This window comes from Dasypus novemcinctus, chromosome 12, assembly GCF_030445035.2.
Source record: "Dasypus novemcinctus isolate mDasNov1 chromosome 12, mDasNov1.1.hap2, whole genome shotgun sequence".
NCBI classification, from domain to species: Eukaryota; Metazoa; Chordata; class Mammalia; order Cingulata; family Dasypodidae; genus Dasypus; species Dasypus novemcinctus.
This window is the reverse complement of record NC_080684.1, coordinates 11,686,927-11,714,179: the sequence shown is the minus strand read 5'-3', so window position 1 is coordinate 11,714,179 and position 27,253 is coordinate 11,686,927. Positions and strand designations below refer to the sequence as shown.

Sequence of the window (27,253 nt, the reverse complement as noted above, 5' to 3'; positions counted from 1 at the left end):
ATAGAGGCCATTAACATCTTGACATTGATGTTATTGAATTGCTTATTTTTTTTTTTCAGGAAGGACCAGTCATCAGTTTTAATGCAGCTACCACTTTACACAACTTTTGCTTATGGCAACAAACTCAGAATGTTCTTGAGGATGCCCACCCTTCTCACCATGATACGGCTGTTCTTATCACTAGGTAGAGTCTTAAAAGAATCAACAGCAATTGTTTATCTTTTCTCTCCTGTTTTTTCTGCCTAACAGCAGGAATTTATTGGCTCATGGCTTCAGGAACTGGCAGGCTTGCTTCCCCTGGGGCTGGCATCTTCTGGCTGACAGTCTTGGGGTCCCTTGGATATTCTGTCACATGGCCACGCTCAGGGTGTCATCTTCTCCTTTTTCTTCTGGGTTCTGTTGGCTTCCAGCTTCTGGCTCTTCTTGGTAGCTTCTCTTTCTGTATTCAGTTTCCTTTCCTTATAGGGACTTCAGCCACACAGGATTAAGGCCCATCCTCTTTCAGTTTGGGCACCCCTTAACTAATAACATCTTCAAAGGTCCTATTTACAAATTGCTTCACTGCCATAGGACCAGAAGTTGGGACTTGAACATGCCTTTTGTGGGGCCATGATTCAGTTCTCAACATGTATCAAAATAAATGGGAAGCAGTTATGGCTCAACTGATAAAAGTGTCCACCTACCACATGGGAGATCCAGGGTTCAAACCCCAGGCCTCCTGACCCATGTGGTGAGCTGGCCCATGCGCAGTGCTGCCGTGCACAAGGAGTGCTGTGCCATGCAGGGGTGTCCCCCACGTAGGGGTGCCCATGTGCAAGGAGTGCCGCCCTGTGTGAAAAAAACGCAGCCCACCCAGGAGTGGTGCCACACACACAGAGAGCTGATGCAGCAAGATGATGCAACAAAAAAAACTACACGGTTTCCTGGTGCTGCATGACAAGCAGGTGGACACAGAGGAACACACAGTAAATGGACAGAGAGCAGACAATGGAGGGGGGGATGAAGGGGAGAGAAATAAATAAAATAAATCTTTAAAAAACACAAAAAACAAATGACTATTAGAAAGTTAGATCAGACTTTCCTTTATTTTTCTTTGTCTCTTCTCTCTTTTTCTTTTTCTTTTGTTACTCTTGGTGCTTAAGCAAATTACCAGTGACCTGAGTACCATTGGAAGTAGCTGCAGCTTACAATTTATCATCTAAACCAGTACACATCTGAAAGTGAAAGTGAACACAGCACTATTAATAAATACCCAGAAAAACAGACATAAACTGAAACAGTCTTGGTCAAACAGGGATAATGCTCATCCTAAGCAAAACTCTTCTTCATCGCATCCCTCCTTCTTGAGGGAGAAACTTCAAACTTTCCAAAAGGTACAGGAGCTCATATGTAGCGCTAGTGATTGAGTGCCTGCTTCCCATGTATGAGGTCCTGGTTTGATCACTGGTACTAAAAGCAAACCACAAAAAACAACTCTCATTGGGTAGCAGATGTAGCTCAGTAGCTGAGTGCCTGCATCCCATGTATGGGGTCCTTGGTTCATTCCTGCTACCTCCTAAAAAAAAAGAAGGCACAGCAGTCCTATGGGATCTGACCCTAACCTATCTCTCCTGTCACTCCATGCTTCCATTTGATACTTGGGCCACATAAAACTGCTTGTAGAGCCATTTCTTTCCCCCACGTACCCCTATGTTTAACTTTATTTGCAAAATAAGCTATTGAGTTAAAGCATTCTGCATTTTTTTTTCAGGCCAGAATACTGTTTAGTTTCTAGGAGATTAGCAATGTCCTGTTGTAAAGCATTGGTATGACCTAAACAAAATTATCTCCTTGTCATGTCAGTAACAGAATGAATCAAGGAAAATAACCTGGAAATGAACATGGCGTGGAACCAAGAGTAGGTTCATTCATTCTGTATTAGTCGGCCAAAGGAGTACTGATACAAAATACCAGAAATTGGTTGGTTTTTATAAAGGGTATTTATTTGGGGTAGGAACTTACAGATACCAGTCCATAAAGCATAAGTTACTTCCCTCACCAAAGTCTATTTGGAGCAAAATGGCTGCTGGCATCTATGAGGGTTCAGGCTTCCTGGGTTCCTATGTTCCTGGGGCTTGCTTTTCGCTGGGTTCAAGGTTCCTTCCTTCCTGGGGCTGGCTTCTCTTTCCTCTGTGAGCTTACTTCCCAGGGCTCCAGCTTAAGTCCTCAGCATCAAACTCCAACATCAGAAACCCTGAACTCTGTTCTTTGCCATGCCTTTTATCTGTGAATCCTCACCCACCAATGCCCTAATCATAACTTAATCACGCCCAGGTACAGATCAGATTACAAGCATAATCCAATATGTATTTTTGGAATTCATAACCATGTCAAACTGCTACACATTCTTTACTTGATCTTTCGGTCCCATTGAAAGAAGAGCTTTTGGATTTATTTGGTTGAACTCCCTGTACTTTTTAATCTATCCATTCTTTGTTTTGCTGCTCAGTGCATGTCTTAATTTACAGACTACTTTCACTAGGGTTGTTCTCAACCTTATTTATTTTCATGAAAACAGCTTCTGCTGTAGTAAAAAAGATTATCCATTTTACAAGAACCACTCTATATTGTTAATTCAAACCTTTGTTCAGCAATACTGATGCTATAATAATATTTAGATGCTAGTTTTGTTTGTTTTGCTTGACCAGTGGACCTAAATCCTTCACTTAGGGGTCAGACTCAGAGAAATCTTAGCTTTCTAGAAACCTTAAACAAAACACTTTAGCCCCTGTAAGTTTGCTGACATGTAGGTCATGTATTTTATCTCTTTTAAAAATGAAAATAGAGTTGACTTAGTTATATTAACAGTCCTGCATCATCAGTCTTTGGTTCTGCCCTGGATTTTAATTAGAGGCCAAGCAGCAGATGTGGAAGATAAGAGGTTAAGTTTGGGAGCAGTTAAAGGCCATCAGAGGAGACCACAAAGAAAGAGACAGAGGACCATCGTATTGAATGGTCAGGGACTAAGTAATGCAGAAGCAAACAAACTTAAACAACTTGGCATCTGAGGACATCATTATTTTGCCACAGAAAATAATAGTGGAAGCTCATAATGACACTGAATCATCAAGAAAATGGTACATTTTATTGAATATACTGTGTAAGTAATAGCAGAGAGATGTTTAATACACCTAGTAAACTTTTCATTGAACTTGAGTAAAGCTTCCAACCATTTACACAGTCACTTCTATAATAACACTATTGCTTATTCAAATGCACAAATGGTGCATTACTCTAGCTTTACACTTATTGAGACCTTAAGAACTTGATTTTGGATGTTGTTTTGTGGTCATAGACATGTCATAGTTAAAGCTTCTTTATCTTTGATTTGACATACTGGAAAATTTTTTTTTGAAAATTCTTCAAAATCTTTTGTTTTAAGGGAAGACATTTGTGGAACCAGAGAGAAATGTGACACATTAGGTAAGTTATTTTGTAAATTAAACATAGCTTATATCATTGTTTATTGAATTATTTAAAATAATTTTAGGCTGCTTTCCTTTCATTTTACATTTTAATCACTTTGATTAGTTGTCTTGATTTATGATTAGAGTTGTCACTATTATTTGAGCCTGCTTCTCTAAATATTACAACATAAGGGCTAATATTTGTTAATCATAAATATCAGATGCTGTGCAGTTTGACATACTTAATGAAAGATGATTTATTATACAATATTTGATCCATGCAACATTATATATGTATATGTAATCTGTATGAAGATTTCAAGCAAAATAATAAAATGAATAGTCATGGATCCACTGCCAGATTAAAGACCTAAAACTTTAACAATACTGTTGTATGACCTGTGCTCACGTCCTTATTCTGTATCCCTGCTTTTTTCCAAGAGGTAGCCAATACCCTGAATTTTGTATTTGCCAGTTCCTTCCATCTTTTGAAAAGTAGTTTTATTCCCTTTGCATGAGTTCCTAAACAAGAAATTGTTTGGTTTTGTTTCTTTTTGAGCTTTGTAGTTGTAGTTAATATGTTTTCACTGCTTTATAACATTCCATCCACAGTTTGCATATCTATGTTCTATCAGTGGGTATTTGGGCTGATTCCGGTTTTCTTCTACTCTGAACTTTGCTGTAAGAGTTATAGTCCTAGATTCGAATTTGCTATAACATTAAATGTGCTAATGTTAGACTTTATAAAATATACCAGTTTCTGAAGAGATTGTACTAATTTAAGCCTCCGTCATTAGAATATAAGCATTCCTTTCTCTTGTGTCCTTATCACCAGAAATCTCTTTTGGTCAGGGTTCTCCAGAGAGACAGAACCAATGTGGAATTATATATGTTAAGAGCTTTAGTAAGAGGAATTAGCTCATCCAGCCATGGAGGCTGGCAAGTCCATAAACATACTCCACAGGGCAGGCAGTAAGCTGGAGACTCCCAAGATGAGGTTGAATTTGTTAGTTCAAATTCACAAGGGAAAGCTGTTTGACTGGAAATTCAGGCAAGAACCAGTGCTGAAGTTGAGTGAGAATTCCTTTTCTGACCTCTGAAATTTTCAATTCTAGCTTTTAAGACCTCCAACTGACTGGATGAGAACACTCCCCATATTGCTCAGAGCAATGTTCTTCAAGTGTTCAACTTTAGCTTATTCTGAAGAGGCTGTAGAAATATAAAATAAGATGGGAATTGACTAAAAAATGCACATACAAGCAAGAATTTTACAATTTTTAGAAGAACAGTTCCCTCAGGCTTTCTATAGAGGACTGTTAAATAATTCCTTTTTTTTCTGTGTGTGTATTTTCTTTGCTTCGGGGCTTGACTCTAACTAAGAAAAAGCTATTTTGGGGGGGTCTTTACTCAATCAAGGCCTTTTTGCACTGGGACCAGGAAGAGGGCAAAACTTTGCTTTTTTTTTTTTTTTTTTTTTTTTACAGTTTTGGCTAATGAATTCATAGGCTTTGAACTTTATTCAGCCTTTGTCATTCTTCAATTTCACTTTCCTTCTCTTAAAGCAGAACAAAATTATCTAACAGAAAATGTCCCTTTTTAAAATGAGAATATGGGGGCGAGAGAGCTAAAACAAAGTAGCTAACACAGTTGTATGTATTCTATATTAAGAAATTTCTAAATGCAAAAATTTTAGAGTAAGGAACTGGTTATTCCATATATGAAAAAGTCCTCTTGAATGGACAGACAGCAATAACAAAAAGCGATGATATTATGTTAAACTAAAAAATAAATGTAATACTAACTTAGTTGATGGAAGAGAGATGATTTTAAAGAACATTTATTTTGAATTTCTCATTCTATATTATTATATATTATCTTCAGTGGTCTCTATAAATTGTAATTTTTACTGTGTTTAGTGTTGAGCCAGTTCATACAACCTTCATCTGTTGGCAGCATATTCTTTCTTTAAGAGAGCATAGTTCCTGGTATATAATACATTTCCCATTGCTGAAGAGTTATACAATTATTAAGTGGTGACAATAATTCTTATATCACAGTCATATTTAACATATGTAGTGTTTCTGAACTAAGCTATTCTAAGCACTTAACACATTTAGTTATCACGTGATAATTGAATATTTGTATACAGCTGCAAAACTTTAAAAACTTAAAAAATTGTCAATTTGTAGCCTTATGTGTTATTTTCTTCTCTTATTAGTTTTTCTATTAAAATGTTCTTGGCCTTTCCTACTGACTATGTTAATGTGGCCCAACACTTTATCCTTCCTGTAACAAATATTCTTGTCCATTTCCTCTCTTCTCTTAAATTGTTTGCTCACTCCATAGTTTTGGATTTTTTTTTGAATGAAAAAAAAAATCCAAGAATTTGCTAAAAATAGTTCAACTGCAGTCAAATCATTCCATTCCTTTTTTTCTCTTTTTAAACACTCATCAATATTGAGGGCCAACTCTGAATTCATTGCTAAGTAGTAATGCCAGTGATAAATACTTTAAAATTTAATTCTTTATGATTTGGGTATTATTTCCCATTTTGAATAAATACAAATGTGAAATTTTTCAGGTTTAGCAGAATTAGGTACCCTGTGCGATCCTTTACGGAGCTGCTCTATTAGTGAGGAAAATGGACTCAGTGCTGCCTTCACTATAGCCCACGAGCTTGGCCATGTGTAAGTATCTTCTGTCACCTCAATAATGTGCCTTCTATTTATCATTGCACAGAGAGCCTAAAATTCCACCTTCAGTGGAGTCACTACAAAAAATTTTGAAAACTTTTAAAAAAGTTCTAGTAAAATTTTCATCCCTTAATTGCTAACTCTGACTCTTTGGTGATCTATGTTAGGTCAGACAGCCTGCACCCATCAACAGAGTAAGCAGAAGACCTAGAACTTGGGAATTCCTTTATTTCACTTACCGTATTGGAGCAGATGATAAGCGCTTCTGGCCCCTATCCTTGTTAGCCTGTACATGACCAGGTGCTGTCCTCTGCCATGTTGTGGGAGGGCCTGTGGGGACTCTTGGCACTGGGTAACTCACAACAAATATTTATAATTCCAAGTCATTTCCTGTTCTTATAGTCCAAAGTCCCAGGAGAGGATATAGCCCATGGAGAGTTCTTGTTTATTAGTTGAATGTTGTGGGGCTTTTTGTTCTTTTGTATTTTGTTTTTCTTTTAGTTTTTAGTTTATCCCCCATAAAAATTTGGGATTCTCCTATCTGATACTGCATTACAAAAAGTTCTGCTGGCTTTCTTTGCTCTAAGAATGGAAGTTGTGGTTTCCTATGATGATGTTCTCAGGGCTCCCGTGAAAAGTCAGAAATCTGCTTCAAACTCATCCTCTAAAAAATGATTTCAATGTGGGCCCAAAATTCCATTTTTGTTTGTTTACTTTTGTTATCTGCTAAAAGGAATTGAGGCTAGAGGTACCTCTCTCAGTTTGGCCACATTTTCCTTACCTGGCCTGGAGGGACGTTGGAACAGACAGGTGTAGTAATTTGAAGTGGAGATGCTTTTTAGTAAAATAGTGCCTCTTCATGATCATCAACAAGCTACATAATTCCATTTTTAAAGTTCCTTGTTGAGGTGAGGGAATAGGATCAAGAGAATGTCCAAGGACTGTAGAGCATTGCAGCAACATTTTGGAAGCCCTATTTGCTGGTTTCCAAGACTGCTAACTAGTAGAAGACTACTTGTTCTTGCACAGATGTACTGTCTTAGACACTTACTTCCTGAGAAGGTCTTTCATTATCTCTGTGGGTAAGGAGCTGAAATGAAAGACTGTTTAAATACAAATTTCAGCAGGCCAAGGCCTGGTGGTTTCTTTTAAACTTGGGTCTCTACCTGGGTTCTCAAAAGAATGAATGTATCTGTTGTTGACCAGGCGATTATTTAATATCACTTTTCTTGTTTTGAATATTTGGCTGCCATTTAGGAATGCTTCTGTTATTCCAGTTTTATGAATAATCACTTATTGATTATAGAAAAGAAGCAATATTTAGACTGTTTCATTTAAAATAAATGGATACTCCAGAGTGAGATGAAATTAGGGATTAGAGAAGTCCTTTTGATACCGTAGCAATAGTCAGTGTTCTAGATTTTAGAGTAATACCTCTGTCCACATGCATCTCCTAGGATATGCGTGTTGAGAGTTGGAAGCATTTTTATGTGAATGCTATGTTACATTGTGATGTGGTGAGCCAGAATCCAAATGTTTTAATTGTTTAGGCTCATATTTGCCTCAATAAACTATGCTACTCATCAAAGGTTATAATCTAGCATTTCTCAGCTCCTATTCATGAAGGTAAGCCTAGTTTCATAATACTTTAAGGAAAAAGGGAGAACACAAATTCCAATTTAACTGGATTTATCTATATGTTATATTGTAATACAAATATAGGGGATTTGTTTAATGCTCTGAAATCATTTTGCGATTCTGTTTTGAAGTGTTTATCTTTATTTTTAGATTTAATGTTCCACATGATGATAGTTTTAAATGTAAGGAAGCTGGAATTAAACATCAGTATCATGTAATGGCCCCAACTTTAAATTATCAGACAAATCCTTGGACCTGGTCAAAATGTAGTCAGAAATACATCACGGAATTCCTAGAGTAAGTTCAAGTATATGTTACTTTAGTTAAGGTGTTAAACATTTATTAAATTATGAAATTGTATGTATCTGTAAAGTGTTTTAATTTATGTTTAGTTTATATTTATGTTTATAGTCAAGCTCACTTTCACTGTACAAATTGTTTAAAAATAAGGAAAGAGTTATTATATACAAATTATGATGATTATAAAACAGTCTCTTTTTTGTGGCAACTTAGACCTAGGTATCACTTTTTTATTTGGACCCTTCATTGTGATACAAAGTTGTTTTGGGGAGAGACTTAATGGGAATCACAGCTTCCTTGTGTGGTTGTGAAAATGTCCGAAGCTACTAGGTAGTATTTCAAGAGGAGTTTGAGTGGCTCATGTTGGAGGTATCTCTGAAGGGCTGAAGTCAATTGTGAATTATCCAACTGGCTTCTGAAACCCCAGGGCTGGAGGTTCTCTGGGTTTATACCCTCTTGGAGGTTCTTCCCAGCTCTGCAAAGAGGAGGAGGAAGTCCTGGTCTCTCCTCCTGTCTGTCCACCTCCCTCCAGGGGTCTGTGCTTCAAACCTCTCTTTGCCAAATGGTGATTTTATCCTAAACTTGTGATTTTGTCACTAAAACTTATCAGAAAGGCAAGCCTAAGCCCTTTGAGGTATTTTTGTATAAATGCAGTATTGTGTTGTTTCTTCTACCACATATTCTAATTGCCAATTTAACAATATTAGCAGTTTCTAGTTAACTGCTGTTTTTATGAATACTATGGAAATAAATAAAAATGTGATTGGAACATATGTTTATAAATGTACCCTATAATTGTAATCAGCAGTGATTATTTATCCTCGTAGGGGAACTTAATACACAGTGGCTGATTAGTATATGATTGCATTGTAGCTTCATTCAATGGTTAAGTTAGGTATTGGATAAAAATACTAGTAGGTGTGTTTTTCTGGTAATGGGAGAATTTTAGGATTCTCTTCAATGGAAATTTTTAAAATTCCATGTTCATTTTATTGACCAAAAAGATTTCTAAAAGTTTGTTTTCTTTTAATCTTTGTGGTGGAACAAATTGTTGCTTTTAGCCCAATGGGAAGGGCTGAATCTTTTCATAATGTTTTCTGTGGACTGGATATTGCATGACAAAGTAGGAGTAAAATATAGACATTTCCCCTGCATTTACCACTTTCCTAAGTCCTTTAAATATATTATATCATATACACTAATAGCAACTTATAAGGTGTATATTACCATTACCATTTTACATGAAATGTTTTAAAATTACTTTCTTGCTGTTGTCCTTTAGAACTAAAGATACATATTCTCAAGTGATTGAAAAACTTATTTTTATTTTTAGAACATTGTGACAGTTGGGATACTGTATAAAATATATTATTATTATATAGCAAAGTTGACCAAAAGTGTAGTGTCATTAGCACATGAATGTATGTTTCATAAATTATATTCTGATGAAGTTATGTTTATTATTTGTCATTATTTTTACCTTTTTTAAAAAACATTGCAACCTTCAAAAATGTTTGTGGGGATCAAGTGAGATAAAGCTATATATATATATAACATTTTAAAGTGTGGTGATGTTATTATGTGTAGAAAGGAACATTATTATACTGACTTTGATATGAGTTGGTTTTTAAATTATGAAAAAAATACTGATACTCTGAGAGTGCAAAACTTCAGAAAATGGGATAAAATATTACACGGAAATGCATCCACTATTGTATTCACAATTTTTATTTTCTGTCATTTTTACAGTACTGGTCATGGGGAATGCCTTCTTGACAAACCAAATGGCAGAACATATGCTCTCTCCTCACAACTTCCTGGATTAACATATGATGGAAACAAACAGTGTGAACTTACGTTTGGTCCTGGATCCCAAGTGTGCCCCTATTTGGTAAGGAAGTTCCGTCTTTTTGTTTGAAATTTACCACAAAGTTACAGGTAGACTATATTTCAAAATGTGCCTTTATTTTCTTGCAAGGAACTAAATATATCTTCAGAGATTTTAAGTTTCAGAAAAATTAGGTGTTTGTTTGAAAAGAGCTAAAAGAGACAAATTCATTGAGTACTTCTTATGTGCCAGGCACTGTGTTAAGATACTTAGAAAACTATTTTTAACTCTCACAAAATCTAAGAAGAATTTTCACTTAGAAAACAGAGGTCCAGAGATTATATAATTTGAAAATCAACTAAAATTATTCAATTATATATTTTCAAGTGATATATTGGGGGTAGGGGTGGAGAGTGAGGAATGCTGACATTTTGATGTTGAGTTGTTTTAAAGGTCCTAGGAATTTAATTGGTGACATATTCTTTCAGTGGATTTGGATCCAAGAGAATGAAATTTGGGGCATGTTACTTAGTTTTCATTAAGCTATTACTTTCTAATTTATTTTGAGAATTTTTCATAGATTAGATACTTGTAATTTCTACTGGAATAGCTGATTTAACACTTGTGCTAGGGCTGTAGTCATGATTTTGTTTTCTTTTGGGGTAAATTGTGATTTAGCTCAGAATAAATATCACTCATTTGGTACGTCTGTGACTTACTTTTCCTAACAGAGTAGTCACTCCATTTTCTTCATTCCTGTACAAACCTTTCCTGAATTCTTAGGAAGCTCTAGATTGTGAAGTTCAAGGGGCTAGGAATGCAGCCTGATGTGTTCGTTTAAAAAGATAGCGCCCTAGCACACAGTGTAATATATACCACATAGTAGGTGCCATAGAACAAATGTTTGCTGAGTGAATGAATGGATGGATTACAGTCATTTGACAGTCAGTGCTGAGACAGGCAGAGTGTATTCCCCATAATGAATATCGTCCTTAAAACCTTAAAACATCCACTATGGTGGGGGGAGATATTTACTTTAATTTCTCATTATGAAAGATATACTTCTTTCCTACTTGATCTGGACACTAAATAAACTTTAATTTTAAATTCAGAAGAAGAAAGGAATTATCTTGGGCATAGCTCCTCTAAGCTTCTGTGGATTTTCATTTCATTGTGAAAGCTCCAGACCCCTTTCTTCAAAAGTTGAAAGTAAGCATTAAATTCATAAACTAGGAAACTTCCTTCTACATTCTACAGTATTTCTATGCACATTATTCATACATTCCACCGCTGGGTCAAAAGGGGCTTTTGGAAAGCCATGTGAATATCATTTCACAACAAAAAGTCCTTTAGAAAAATATCTTTTAAGGCGGAAAAAAGGCCTTACGTAATTTTGAATTTTTCCACTCCAGTTCATTTCTCCCATTGTTCGATGTATGAATAAATATCTAAAGCTTAAAAGAAAAAGCCCTAAATATTGCCATTGTGTGTTTTTAGAGAAAAAAACGACTTTCATTATTTAGTAGCGATTTTTACAGATTATTTCCAGATATGACTGTGAACTCAGGGAATGTCCAGTATAAGTTTATGACCTGGTACAGTGCAGTGACCTGATGAGGGCGGTGTGCTTTAGCTCTTCTCTTGCTTCCTTGCCTTTTGCTACCCTGCAGAAGCAGTGCCGGCGTCTGTGGTGCACGAGCGCGGAGGGGCTGCACAAGGGCTGTCGCACCCAGCACATGCCCCTGGCAGATGGAACCAGCTGTGGGCCTGGGATGGTAGGTTTCCTCGAAGGGTGAGTCTGGTAGCAACACGTTATCCAAGGATGTGGTTACTCTGCATTTTTGGCACTCTCTTCATTATTTACTGTCAACTTTGGTTCCTCTAGTTGAATTAATTTCCTTGGCATGTTTGGTTGATGAAGTACATTAACTTTAATTTTACTCTCTTTTTCCAGATAGAGCAGATGACTATTAAAGCAATAAATAAATGATCATATAAATAATGACATGGCTATATAATTATCTAAGCATATTTATATCCTTGCCATTAAAAATAAGTACAGAAATAAAGGTCCTAATATTTTGGCACATCCCCCCGATTCCAGCATTGCATATGGTTTCTCCCATAAAATTCAGTTAAAATTAACTGAAAAATTTAAGTGGTTTCTTCAGATCACTATTGGTTCTAAACATATTAAAATAAATTATGCCCCTGAAATAAACTGCATACCGTACTTTGTAGTGACCATTCTAACATTAATCATGACCTTATCTAAATCTGCCAAAACAGTTGAAGGATGATCAGGCCGATCATGATAATAAACTGTGTTAAACGTGGGGACGAAGTCAGGCTGTGCTCCAGGAGGAAGTTGAATTCTTTTGACCTAACCTCTTTGAAGTGCCAGGGCTGTTCTGTTGATACCTGCCTATTAGCCAGAAGATGCATTGTTTGCTCCAAAGATACTCACTTGGGCCATATCTAGTCTTTGACCTTACCTATGTACAAGCCTTAGCAAATTTTCATGTTACTATATGCCATGGGCCTGCAAGGGTGATTGCACGTGGCAAAAGTAGTGAAGGATGCATTTGCAAACATCAGAGCTATAGTATATGTAGTAATTTATTGAGCCATCTAAATCTGGGGAATAAACATGAATTTTTTAAATTGAGGTATATGAGTAAAATGCATTGATCTTAGTGTAGCCCAGTGTGTTTTAACAAATGTATATATACATGTAGCCAATACCATAAGATTAGAACATCTCCATCACTATTGACAATCTCTTCTTGCCCCTTCTTTCCAGAGGTAACTCCTCTTCTAATTTCTATCTCCATATATTAGTTTTTCTGTTCTTGCCCTTAATATAAATGAAAACATGCATTGTATTCCCTCTCTCTCTTTTTTTGATATGGCTTCTTTTGTTCAATAAATGAACAACTCATCCATGTTTTTATGTAATCAGTAGTTAATTTCATTCTATTACAATGTGAATCAATTGTATGAATATATCATAATTAGTTTATCCAATCTCCTTTGACAAACATTTGGATAATTTCCAAGTTTTGGCTGTTACAAATAAAGCTGCTATAAACATTCTGGTACAAGTCTTCTTGTGACCATATATTTTCATTTCTCTTTGTAAATACCTAGGTGTGGGGTTACCGAATCATAGTGTAGGTCTATGTTTAACTTTGTAGGAAACTGACAGTTTTACAAAGTACTTGAACCATTTTAGGCCCACCAGGAAATTATGAAAATTCCAGTTGCTCTGTACGTGTTTTTATATTGTTAGCCTTTTAAGAAAATTTCAGCCGTTCTAGAAGGTATATAATGGTATCTCACTTTGGTTTAATTACCATTTCCCTGATGATCAATCCTGAGTGTCTTTTCAAGTGGCTATTGGCCATTTGAGTGTGTCCCCATGAGATTTTTTGGTACAGTGGATTTGTTGGGATTCAAGGCAAATGTGATGAGATACTGCAACTGGTTATCAGGCTAGTACAGGTTAAAAGGAGAAGTGGCATATGGGGTAGCCAACATGGGGATATAAATTCCATTTTTGTTAAATGAAGGCAAAGCAAACTTCTCTGTATTAGCCATATTCAATATCATATGAACCATACATTCAAGGGACATTTAGTATGATCATATATCCTAGAATTTTGCCTTAACACTCATTCCTAGTCCCTTTATTTTGTGACCATCTTACAAGTGAGGCTGTATATTAAATGCTTTTGGTAGTAAATCCATTTAGGTGAACTCATGATGAACCCATCTGATGATGAATTAATTTCATTATATGGTAAATAATATAACAAAGAAGCATATGATTAGGTCCTTATACTTTCCTCCATTCTATCTCTTTCATGCTCTGATCTTAGTCATTATAAGAAAGAGGAGAATTTTTGGAATTATTTCTGGAAGATATCCACAGTATGCACATAGTGCATTCTATTTTGATTTTTTTGTTCATTTCTAATGTGGCTTCTTCATATTTAATAATTTGTTCTAATTGAGGAAAAAAAAATTTTCCTGGTGAAGAGCTTGGTTACAGGATTCATTCATTTTAGATGAACAACAGACCATCAAGGCACTTACATTCTAGGGAGAGGCTGGACTATTACAAACAATAATATAATAGTACCATGAACCTAGTAAGTGCTGTGGATAAGAAAAAAATGAACATTTAAAAGGTTTGAGAGCTTGATGGTTATGGAATAGGAAGGATTGCAATTTAAAATACGGTGGTCAGAGCAGACCACATGGGAAGATGTCATGAGCTGAGTCTTGAAGGATGTGAGGGAGTTAGCTATGAGGATATCTGGTGGAAGTTCACTGCAGGCAGAGGGATCAGCTGAACCCCTAACCTGAGCTCCTGGAGTATGCCTGGGATGGTTAGGCATTGTGGAGTATAGAGAGAGATTTGGAGGAAGCAGCTGGAGGAATGTGTTGTAAGACCGTGCAGGCCATTGTGACTATTTTGCATTTACTGAAAGTGAAATAATTGAAGGAGTTGAACAGAGGAGCAATGTGATTTGACTTAGTTTTTAAAAGGATTATTTTGGCAACTGTGTTGAGGCTGGACCATGAAGGGGGTTGGGTAGGAACAGAGGAACTCCACTTAAGAAGTTATTGTTGCAGTAGACCTAAGAGATGAGGGTAGTGCAAACCATTGTGTAGCAGTAGGGATGATGATTGAAAGTCAATTTTTTGATATTTTTGAGGGAACTAAAGCATTTACTGATAAATTTGATATGGAATGTTAGAGGAAGAAGAGAAAAGGGTGTCTCTCTGATTTCAGCCTGATCTATTTAGAAGACTTTAGGAGGAGCAGGTTTTGAGGGGGGAATGGCAGGAGTTCAGTTTGTGCATGTTAAGTTTGAAATGTCTCCTAGATATTCAAGTGAAGGTGAGTAAGCAGGGTGGAGTTCAGAAGAGAGAATGGGATGGGAGACACACATCTGCCAGCTATTGGCATTATGGATGGTGTTTAAAGTCAAGTGGTAGACCATCAAGGAAGTGAGTGCTGATGGAGAAGAATGAAGTACCAATATCTGAGCCTGTGGGCATTCAACATTAAGAGGTCATAAAGAAGAGGAAGAACTGTCAAAGGAACCTGAGAAAGAGCAACCATTAAAGAAGAAAATCAAGTATCAGTGGAGCCTTGGAAGCAAAGGAAAGAAAATGCCAAAGAGGAAGAGTGATCAACTGTCATGTGCTGCCGATAAGTCAAGGAGATTGGGCCTGAAAAATTGGCCATGGCTCATAGCATTCTGGAGGCCAATGGTACTCTCTACCAGAGCAGATTCATGGAGGGATGGTGGTAAAAGTGTGGTTGGGGTGGGATTAGGAGAGAATAGATGGAGAGAGTTAGACAATGAGCACAGACAACTCTTTCAATGAGAAAGGGCAGTAAGTGGTGAGGAAAATGAGGTCTAAGAAAAGTTTTGGGGTTTTGCTTTTTACATAGGAGAAATAACAGTCTATTTTTATGTTAAAGAGAGTGGTCTAGTGGAGTATTTTTCAGCTATTTATAGTGAAGTGCCAGTTTTTCCTTTTTATTCCCAATCATTTCCAGTGCATTTGTATAAAACAATAAAAATGATTTACTAAGAAATGAAATGGGGAAAATATTAAAATATAAACAAAATTATTATGTTTACTAGGCATAAAATTACTGTCAAATTCTATAAATTTCTAAGTGCTTATTCTCCATTTCTGTATTACCTCCTCCCGGACTGGTAACAAATACTTCACAGCCTGGCATCAGTGCATGGACCACATTTCTGAATAGCAGTCCTGTAGAGGAGAAGGGAATGCTGATGGAGGAGAGGAAAAGAAGAGGAGAGATGATGTAGGAGAGGGATGCTGGAGTGGTGTTTTGAGCAGTGAGATGGAATGCAGTCAGTTGCACAAGTGGGGGTTGGCTTTGGATAGGATCGTGGATTTTTCATGTATATTAATAGGCAGGGAACTGAGGACTTGGGTGCAGATACTGTTAGTTGGGCAGAAGGGGTGGTGGGAGATAGTGGACATGTTCTGTAAGCTTCCATTTTCTTCATGATGTCAGAAACAAGGTCATCATTTATGAGACTTTGGATGAGGTAGAGCAGAAAGTTAGCTAAGGGAGTGGGAGAATGAATCTTTGAATAAAAAATAGAGGTATAAGTATGTACAGTATTAACCTAATATTTGTTAGCTTCTTTTTAAAAAATATTACTTTTCGTTATACCTTCCAATTTCCCCCCACCTTGTAGGGCTTCCCACTCCAGTGAGGCTCTCAATCTCAAAGGCAAGGACAATATCACACTCTTTTTGCATTCCACACATCTTACAGTTACTCCATAGATACTCAGGAAATGTTCATAAAGAGGATTCAAATGTAATAGCATTTCTGAGTTAATACCATTTTTGCTTTGAGTTGTATTCATTTATTTCTTAAATCTATCTTGATGCTGCTGTTGTAATTAAGGCAATGTTCTAATTAGATATGCATTACTCATTTATGCTAATCTTTCTGTGTTTGTTATTGTTACAGCATTGCCGCCATGGACTTTGTGTAAACAAAGAGATGGAATCACGGCCTGTGGATGGTGAATGGGGACCCTGGGGACCTTCTAGCTCTTGCTCACGAACATGTGGAGGTGGAATCAAAAGCACAGCCAGGCTCTGTAATCGCCCTGAGTAGGTCTTTTTTATGTCACTGTAAATTAAGATTATCTCAAGACACCAGAAAGTAAACATCAGTTTCATTCACTTCTAAAACTGGAGGTCAGTCTGTAAGTTTCTGAGATTCAGAAAACTTGTGGAATACTTTAAGCCATATTACTTTATGTCTTGGTAGATTCAGATCTTTAAAAAATTAAAATCAATTTTAGAATCTGATTTGAGACAGGAGCCTTTTTCTTTTTTTGGTTTCTGATTTAGTCTAAATTTGAGAAATACTTATAAATATGAATGACAATATAATAGTATTTTCAGATTTTCTGTGTTTCTAATGAAAGACCTGACTCCTTTCATCAATGTTTGGGTCTCCTGAACAAAGCATGGTTAAATAATATTCCCTTTAAGTCAGCTTTTACCTCTCTTTTTAATGTTTTCAGTAATTTGACATGTCATATTTTCTTTCTTTGCTTCTCATGTTATAGATGCATCATTCTCTTTAGCTGAATGAGTACTGAAGCTTATCTCCCCCTCGTGAAACTATTTAAAAGAACTTAGAGGTTCCATAAAGATTTTTAAATAGTGTTTCTCTTGTATATGATATATAAGTTGGTAAGCAATATGACATCCTCAAGTATTGAAAATCTTATTAACAAGAGTTTTAAATACAGAAGTGTGACATATTCTGAATAAACTCTGACTTAGTTCTTGTGAATTTTAGAATAGCTAAAAGTTGTTATATGCCAAAAATTCTGATAAACAGAGTTTTTATCAGCCTCAATTGAAGTAGAGCTGGCAATCGATTGATACCATGAGCCTCTAGAACCCGAGTGATAAGTAGGATATCCAATATGCATATAGATCTTTTTTTAAAACATGATATTGTGGTTTTTCATTATCATCTTCCTTTATTACATGTCTTTCCTTTTCCAAAAATTGAGCAAACCCTTTTTGAAGTTTTAAAATAAATGCCCAACATTAGTTAGTTCTTTGTTATCCTAGTCAAGAATAAGATGTCATCTCTGGGCTGCAGGGTGCATTTTCTACCCTAAGGTGGATATTTTTATAGAATTGTTTAATCTCTAGTACATGCTTCTGCTAAAGTCAGGAAAGTGTCAGTGGGATATATCAGTGGTTTTCCAGATCCTGGAAGAAAATGGAACAGTTAGAGAAGTACACGGCAGAAATAATATTATACTGATGTGCTTTAAAATGTAATGAATTTGACTAGGCCAAGAAACGGAGGAAAGTACTGTGTTGGCCGCAGGATGAAATTTCGCTCATGTAATACTGATTCATGTCCAAAAGGCAAGCAAGACTTTCGAGAGAAGCAGTGTTCTGATTTTGATGGTAAACATTTCAACATCAATGGTCTTTCCCCCAATGTGAGGTGGCTTCCAAAGTACAGTGGGAGTAAGTAATTAGAATATTGCTTAGATGTAAAAATTTTCTGGGACAGAGGAACACACAGTTTTATTACAGCAAACCCATATTTTGACTTTGGTTTACAGTTGCCATAAAAGATCGCTGCAAACTCTATTGTCGGGTTGCTGGAACAACCAACTTCTACCAGTTGAAGGACAGAGTTGCTGATGGTACCCCTTGTGGAACCGAAACGAATGACATCTGTGTTCAAGGCCTGTGCCGGGTAAGTAAATTATAAGTTTCTATTCTATTTCAAGTTACTTAAAGTAGTTTTTCTTCTTGTTCTCCAACCAGCTATTCCTTCAGAATACATTCTTGTCAATTCCAATAGAATGGCAATCTTTGGTGATAGCCTGCTGTCTGTAGGGGAATGCGTAGGAGACTTGTGATTAGGCATTTCTCTGTAGGCATCACCATCCTAAAATCCTCAAGATGGAGAAATGAACAAACATAAGGGCGGAATGCAACCATGAACCAAAGTAGACATTGTTATGGTAGTAAGGGAAGAACTTAAAGATCGTGGGTACCAGAGTTTCTGGGAGGGGTAGTGAAGAAGAGTTGGATACTAGGGCATTTTTAAGACATTGGATTTGTTCTGCATGATCTCATAATAAAGGATACAGGCCATTATTTTGTCAAAATCAATAAAATGGTACTGTGCAAACTATAAACCATAATGTAAAGTATAGACCATAGTTAGTAGCAGTGCTTCAATATTTGTTCATCAGTTGTAACAAATCTACCATACTAATGTAAGGTGTTATCAATTGGGGATAACATGAGAGGGGGAGAGGGCAGGGTACATGGGAATTCCCTACATTTTTAAATAAAATTTTATTGACGCCTATCCTAAAGAAAAATGTTCATGCAGTGGTGCAATTGTATATGAATTGAAATTGTGTATGAATATTAAATTGGGTAATATTAAACAAATACTATCCATCAAAAAAAAAAGAGTGACTTGTAAATATTAATACTAGTTTGCTTATTTTGTTTTGCTTATGGCACTCCAAAGCAAGAGCAGAAATGAAGTCAGCTTCCTGAAAGAAAAGACTAGGAAACAAGCATTGTAAAGTCCTTTCGCTACTTCAGATGTAGGCTCTGTTGTTTCTTCCTTTGTGCTAAAAGCCTTGATATCTTTCCTCCTTCCTCTCTGTTTCTCTCCCTCCCTCCCACTTCCCTCTCTCCCAGCAGACAGTCATGTGAAAATGAAACAAATCTTGTAACTATTATTTGACCATCTAGATGCATAGTACTTTCAGAAAATATTGTGGCAGGATTTGGGAAATATTTGCCGTACACTTAAAAGATTTTACGGGACCTTAAGAAACCCCCTTACTTTTCTATACACTTAAATTTAGAGGTGTATTCCAAAGAACTGAAAAGTTATTGAATATATGAAGAAGGTTGCTTCTGTAGGGTGATTGCGCTTGTTCTTTGGAAACCAATGGAATAAACCATTTATTTTTGCTTTTATTCATTTGTTTGTCTTTTCATAAATACCACTTATGATCCTGGATATTAATTTTATAGGAATAGATTTTTTTCTTGCAAATGTGCTCAATTTATTCCCAGAAATTTAAGGTCACAAGGTAAAAAATAGTTTATGAAAGACATCTTTTTAAAATTAATTGTTCTTTGCTACTTATATCGTCATACTTGACCCTTTGAATTGCAAATTATGGTATAGGAATCACTATCAGTGTTTGTTACAATACAGATTCCTATGTTTTATCTACAAAGATATTCAGAAAATGTGGAAATTTTAAATGCCACCCTATATGATTTTGATGCAGATAAACCTTTGAAAAACACTATGCTTTTCGACTTTGTGAACAGATGTGTGAAAATATTTATCTACAATGATATCCATGGATAATATTTTTAAAAATTCTATAGTATTGACTCTTACATAAATTAAAAGAATATTTGTGAACAATGCTTAGAAACTTTAAATCACATGCTTGTAACGAAGCATTTTAAAAATGTGGACTATAATTTTTGTGTTTTTGAAGCAAGCTGGCTGTGATCATGTGTTAAATTCTAAAGCCAGGAGAGACAAATGTGGCGTGTGCGGTGGAGATAACTCTTCATGCAGGACAATGGCAGGGGTTTTCAACAGTGCCCATTATGGTAAGCCGTGAGTTTCTTTTTCTAAAATATGTCCAGTAATGGAGAGTGCAGTGAAATTACATTAGTAATGGTTTGTTATTGTTTTGTCTACTCTGTACCCTTAATCCAAAATGATGAAATACAAATTTCCTAAATATAAAAAACTAAATCTTATGCCAATGATGTATCATCGAGTTAATGAATTCACCTGCCCAAGGCAAATCTGATTCCTGAAAAATTATTAGGTGCAGTTATTAGAGGAAATAGAGTGCTATTTGACAGTGATGTGTGAATAAGTGCCCCCACTTAAAGAGGTGCTTTTATTGTTATTTCTTGTAATCTGAAATGTGTATACTTAATGAATATTCTAGAAAACATGGTTTCAATTATTTTTCATCATCTGACCCATATTTCATGTATGATCTGGTCTATCTATAGTATTTCTTATTAATGATATATTGAAACGATTAACTGAAGGTAAAAGATGAAAAACCATTAAACGTTGATTGAGAATTGTTGCACTTAATTTTCCAGGTAGTGTCTAGAGCTCAGATATAATTGGTATTTGGCCATGATTTCATATTTGTTTTTAAAAATATTATGAGGACATAATATATCAGATATTTTCCGTTTGAAAATTTCCAGGCAAACATTTTTGTCTTCTCATGGTAATCAAACCAGACCTTTAAAAATTTCTTTGCAAAGTAAAAGTACATTTTTTACACCCTTACAACTGTAAATTGTGTTCACAGTTCACATGTGTTCAAACCCAGTTGTCTAAACTTGCATTAATGTCTTCAATTAAAGCAGAATCATTTAAAACACAAAATTTGTATTTTTATCTGTATAAAAAGTATTACATTTCATACTTCGATGTTTATGAATTGTAATACAAAACTGTAACCTTATTTTCCTATTGTTAAGATTCATTATTTTATGAGAATCACACACATTTGATCAGTTTTTATGACCAGTGGCACACATTTTTCAAAGTGAGGTCTGTGTTCATTGAAAAATACTTTTTATGTATAAAACCACATATACCAAATTAGGATCAAATATTTAACCTTGCAAAAATTGTGTTATGATAGTCAGTTGGCAAATGGAAAAAGATGTTAAATGCATTTGCCAGGATGTGAGAATAGCTTCTATCACATTTCTGCCCCCTGGTGGTAGCCTTCATTTTGTCACCTTTGCAATGCTTTAGACTTGTTTTCTTGAAAAAACGATACCAAAGACAAGAATAGTGAATGTAGTGAGAATATTTAATAGCGACAAATATTGGTGAATTAAAATATTCTCCTATAATTATAACCAAAACCTATATGCGTATAGTGTAAACAGAATATTATACTGTTCATCACATTTTATTTAAAATGTGTTGCCTTTAAGAGATGCAGGTAAGACTGCTTTAAAAACGTGGAAGGTAAACTCAATTCGAATTGCAAATTTGAACTCTTAAAATTTCCTCTTCTTGAGTTCATTCTATATTTATCAAAGTTGGCATACAAGAAAAATAGCAACTTGTTTTCTTTTTATATATTTAATAGAAGGGAAAACGAGAAACTTAGAATAGCATTGCTATAGCATAGTTCATTGTTGACCTAAAACCCTAGCAAATGGGGGCAATTATGAATATGAGTGTTTTTAGTGCCAAGAAAAATCCTTTATTGCTTAATGTATATTTGGCATAGTCCTTCCTCACCTTTTGAGCCATGTCAATATTGCTGAATTTGGTTTTATAAAATATACATATTGTTTTCATTCATCTCAAGTAAACTACTTTTCTCCTGACAAACTTGGTAGTAGACTTTTTAAAATAATGTGAACTTTTTTGGGGGTAGATAAAGACATTCCTGCTTTTACTACAGACTGAAAGCTTTAGAAAAAATACGTATTTCTCATTAACTTTCATTATTTTGCTGTTCCTTGAATCCCTGGGTACACATCATAGTAATGATCAATTATTTTGTTTTCCCTGGATTTGCAAGTAGCATTTAAAGTGCTTCATTTTTCCCATTAAAATTTTAAAATGTGAAAAAATTAGTCAAATTTAAAAATGAATATATATACTTTATATCTCAGGGGCTGAAATTCTAGCCTAATTCCCATTCTGGATTAAGAATTGCAGAAATGAAAAAAAATAATCCTAAAGTCATTAGATTTCTAGTCAAACCACTTTTTTCAATGCTTAGTAGTATGTATGACTGCCTTGATTCAAAAGGAATACACACACTGTATAATTTTTTAAAATTAAAATGATACTAAGTCTGACTATACTATTCAAATTTTCCAATCATTCAGCAGTCATAGCCTCTTAGCCATCTGCTTTTTTTGAAATTTAACATGTATCAAATTACATTGCAGGTTATAATGTTGTAGTAAAGATTCCCACAGGAGCAACAAACATCGACATTCTTCAGCACAGCTATTCTGGAAAACCAGAAGATGACAATTACCTTGGTAAATATTTCTAGTAAACAGCAGCCAATATGTGGTTTGTGTGCGATTGCATGGAGGTCTGCGGTCGATGTAAATTCCTGGAAAGCAAGAGCCCTTTGAGCAAACATGCAATTTTAGTGCATAGCAAGCGTCAGTCATCTGACTCCCTTTACATGTGTTTTTCTTGAGCTGTACAAAATATCTTATTAAAAAAACAAACTGAACTAAACTCTGAAAAGTAAATTAGTTTCAGTGTTACCTGTAAGAGTGTTTTAAATAATAAAATGTTATATTCAGTTAAAGTTGCATGTATATTTAGAACAAAATCCTCTTCTATATGTTTTCTAAAACTAATTATAGACCTCTTAGAGATTCCATGCCTTAAAATAGTTTTCTTAAAAGTTTCTACAATTTACCCAGAGTGTTCAAATACAACTTAAAAATATCTCTTGTGTTAAAGAAAGTTAGAAAGAGAACTCTGGTTTCTTATTTTTGGATGTAATGAATGTACTCACAATATATTGTCATTTGGTTATTTCCAGAATATAGGCTTAGTTTATGTTATTTATTTTTAGAAATCAACTTTCAGGGTTAAAGATTTCACTTAGGCTAAAACATAAAAATAATTAACTTTATTGGTTAATTCAGTGTTATATAGAAAGACACACATACACAGAAACAACAAATATATTCTGAAATAATACTTTCAAGATTGCTTTTTTGGGAAGGTGTAATATTTAATGTGAAATTTAGCCATATGTAACTTCTGCGCTTTCTGTGGGGTTACCTAGAATATCAAACAAGTGTTTTCCATAAAGGTCATCTTCCCACTAAGAAACTATCTGGTACAACTAAGTAAAGCCAGGAAAGAAAAGATTAATATGGTGTTTGTATTCATTAACATATTACACACTTATGCAAACTTTTTCCATCTTTGATCCTGATGAATATAGCCTATGAGGTCAAAACCTTATTTATCTCCATTATACGGTTTAGGAAACCAAGCAAATGTTTGTCCAAGACCTCAGAGCAACTAGTTAAAACAACTTGTACTTAAATCCATCGTTCTGTTATGAAATTTGGTCGCCTTTTTACTACTATACTACTATGGACACCATGCAATTTTGTATTTAAAAGTAACAAATTATGAATACATATTATATTGTTGTTCTTTATATATATGTACTCTATATACTTATTTAACAGGACTGTCAATAGAAAAGAGAGAGAACAAGAAGGGGACTTGAATAGAAAGGGAACTCTGGAAGGGTATTCTGAAAAGCAGTCATTAACATCTGTATCAATAGTGATAGAGTGCCCCACACGAAAAGACCCAGGCATTCATATAGAGTATTAAAGTCATGGCATGACATTTTAGAATATTGACCCTAGAGCTTTAAAGTTCTGTAAAGTTTTTCAAAAAATCAGCATAAATGGAGTGTTACGGGAGTTTGGCTGCTCTGTCTTTAACTGCCATTAATAACAAGGATTGATTTGGTTGATAATGACTTCTGGGTCTGTGACTCATTCTACTTTTCCAGTCTCTGTGTGTCTTTCTGAAGCTCCTTGCTTCATCAAAGAGGAAAAGCTTCCAAGATAGAAAAGTATAGGATGAGTTTATTTTTATATCATTAGCTGATATGCTGAAGTTGCCCTACTTATGAGTGAGATGTCACATTATAGTAAAATGAAATTTTATTTCCTTAAAATGAGTTCAATTTTAAAAGTTAAATAAGTATTTTTCTGTACCGTTGACTGATTTTACTGTTTTGTAAGTAATACTTTATTCTTTTACAGCATTGTCTGATACTCAGGGGAATTTTCTTTTGAATGGAAATTTTGTTGTAAGTATGTCAAAAAAAGAACTCAGCATACAAGGAGCTATTTTTGAATACAGTGGTTCAAACAACTCAATTGAAAGAATTAATAGTACTGATCGGCTTGAGGAAGAACTTGTTTTACAGGTAAATTCTCAGTAGTTGATGATGACTTAGTTTAATAGTATCAGTAAACTGATGGTGAAGTTCTTAGCACCTACTATTAAACATAAATGATGTATTTAAAATATGTATCTTCTTTGAATTAATTGTATGCCTCTTTGTATTTTTATTGAGGTTTTGTGTGTAGGCAACTTATACAACCCTGATGTACATTATTCCTTTAATATCCCTATGGAAGAGAAGGTTGACCTGTTTACATGGGATCCATATGGCTCATGGCAAGACTGTACCAAAATGTGCCAAGGTACACTGACATTGAATAAAAGAGACAAAATTTTGGAAGTGCATGCTGCTGTACTTTAGATAATTTTGAGTCTGGTTATCCTGGACTACTCCCCACTTTTTACACATGTACGCATAGACACATAAATATTGCCTTGTCTTTGTGCCCCTGCTCTCCACCCACCCTGCGCTGAGGTACCAAACATTCTTTCATTCTTTTACTTCTGTTCCCTGACCACAAGTTAATGCTGATGACACGAACAACTGAAGGGAGCATAGTGGGAAGTGGGAAAAGGGAGATTCACAGCAAGGAAAGAAAATGGACTGACTGCCATCTGTAATTATGTGTGATTAATCTGTAATTTGTGTAATCTGTAATTATGGATGCATGATTGTATAATCCTATGCATGTTCAATTCATTAAACATTTATAGGGGACTGTTTTGTTTCAGATTGTTAATTAGACATTCTGCTTTAATGTTTGAAAGTCCAGAAGATAAAACAGAGGCATGAGTAGATTATCTTAAGTTAAAATGGTAAATGCAGTGCTATAGGGATGCACAGGAAAGAGCATAGTAGAGCTTGAAGGAGCAGTTTGTGAGGATAGAAGCTAAAGACGGAGAGAAGTTTTTTTTTAGAATGGAAAAGAAGTTCCCATAGGGAATAGTAGAATGGTTTGTGAATTACAGGAGCAGTGGGTCAGGACAGAAGAAACTCAGGACAAAATGGAAATGAGCTTATAAGAGAATTAGGTGGCTGGAGGCAGGGAACGTAGATGGAAATGTGAGGGGCAGTGTAACAAACTGACCTCAAGGTTCCCAAGGAGCTGTGCTGTCTGCTGCAGGAAAGGGCACATGCTCAGTCTCATGTGTTGGGGCAGTGGCACCCAAATGGGTGCATTGGAGCAGGTGCTGCCCTCTTTGGTTAGCATCTCAGTTGGAGGGAAACAGTGGTAGATGATACAAGGTTGACTGAGATAAATGCTAGAGGTAGGGGGAAAGAGCTGCAGTAATGGAGAGGAAGGAGGAATTCATTTTGTCAGAAAAGTCCTGGATATACCTCACAGGAGGTGATTCGGGCTGCGGGAGCTGGAATCGTAATTCCAGCATTGAGTGGGTAAGCTGATCTGTGGCAGTGCATTGGGGAGCTAGAAGAACAGAATCTAAATAATGGGTGAATGAACAAGTATTCTAAAATTCTCAGAATACATCTAAACAGTAACATGACCCAAAATGGAAGGTTGTACAAGACAGGGAGAGATGGTTTGGGAATCCAGACCAAGAGTGGTCTCTTTAAACAATCATGTGAGGGGAAAAGGAACTATTGTCTTAATTTTGTCATACAATGAACTGTGATTATATTCTCTCTTTCTTTGCATAACTTTTTGATGTTTCAAGTTAAATTCCTTCAGTCTTGTTGTTTACTTGTTTTCCTTTGTTGAAGTCCCTGAAGAGTTAGTCCCCAAACTTTCTGTCAGAACTATAAATTTTGTCTTATATTTTCAAGCACTTTATTTAATATATCAGTTTCACTTTTTCTTGTAAAGATTATTCCTGTGGCCCTCTTTTCTTTTGTCCTGATTTGTTCATGTTGCTTTCTCGACCTGTTTGTTATATGGCTGCCTTTTCCAGATTTCCCTTCCTTATCATCCTGGGAAATCTTTTTGCCATTCTTCCTTGTTGGATTCCCCCATTTCCTAAATGCCATGAATTCCTCTCTTTTATATATGTCCCCATTGGATGTAGCAAAAGGACAGTAGTGTTCTGAGACTGAAAATGGCATTATGTTCTCACAGTTGGTTGATAGTTTAGTGTTATAACATTCTAAAATAGAACACTTTCATTAGAATTTTTAAAGCCTTGTGTTCTGGCTTACAGGAAATTATGAGTTCCTGTGCTTGGGGACATATTTTATTCTAGAAATGTGTGGATTCTCTTTCTAATTCTGATGGTGTGAAATGTCAGGACAATGGTGATTCGATGTGAGTACTTATGTATTTTCCTGGGTACTTTGTATGCCATACCAGTTTAGAAACATATATTTTTTGTTTTGAGAAATTTTATTGCATTATTTATTTCCTCACATTAATTTTCCATTCTCTCATTTATTCTCTCAATTTACAGTGTTCTCTTACCATATTCCTTTTTATAATATCTTGCTTTTCTTTCATGGATGCAGTGTCATCGATTTTGTCTCTGGGAATGGTAATCAATCCTTAAATTTTTTTCTCTTCCCTGAATTATGTGTGTTTTATCTGAATGAACTCTATTTTGTTTTTGTCTATTTTGGCCTATTTTGTGTAGATGCTTTCCTAAAATATCTGCTGGTCCATTGCTGTTTGCTCATATTTAAGAAGTACCAAAATGCTGATTGAAACTCCTGTGTGGGGCAGGCACGTCAACTAAGGTTTTCATTTTAGAGTAATTGAGTCATTAAATAGCCCTTTTACATGTCTTTGGGGGAAAAGCCCCAAATGTCATTGTC

General features: G+C 35.4%; 1 protein-coding gene across 1 annotated transcript in view; it reads left to right on the top strand.

The window, feature by feature from the left end:
* The window catches only part of ADAMTS20 (ADAM metallopeptidase with thrombospondin type 1 motif 20), a 216,025-nt gene that overhangs the window by 73,791 nt on the left and 114,981 nt on the right, over positions 1 to 27,253 (top strand). Inside the window, exons 6-18 of the mRNA XM_058307840.2 lie at positions 60 to 184; positions 3,422 to 3,462; positions 6,028 to 6,133; positions 7,928 to 8,074; positions 9,827 to 9,968; positions 11,576 to 11,680; positions 16,444 to 16,589; positions 17,800 to 17,981; positions 18,080 to 18,216; positions 20,009 to 20,126; positions 22,473 to 22,568; positions 24,345 to 24,511; positions 24,662 to 24,791. Of these exons, the coding sequence (XP_058163823.1) occupies positions 60 to 184; positions 3,422 to 3,462; positions 6,028 to 6,133; positions 7,928 to 8,074; positions 9,827 to 9,968; positions 11,576 to 11,680; positions 16,444 to 16,589; positions 17,800 to 17,981; positions 18,080 to 18,216; positions 20,009 to 20,126; positions 22,473 to 22,568; positions 24,345 to 24,511; positions 24,662 to 24,791 (1,642 nt within the window). The remainder of the gene's footprint in view (positions 1 to 59; positions 185 to 3,421; positions 3,463 to 6,027; positions 6,134 to 7,927; positions 8,075 to 9,826; positions 9,969 to 11,575; positions 11,681 to 16,443; positions 16,590 to 17,799; positions 17,982 to 18,079; positions 18,217 to 20,008; positions 20,127 to 22,472; positions 22,569 to 24,344; positions 24,512 to 24,661; positions 24,792 to 27,253) is intronic.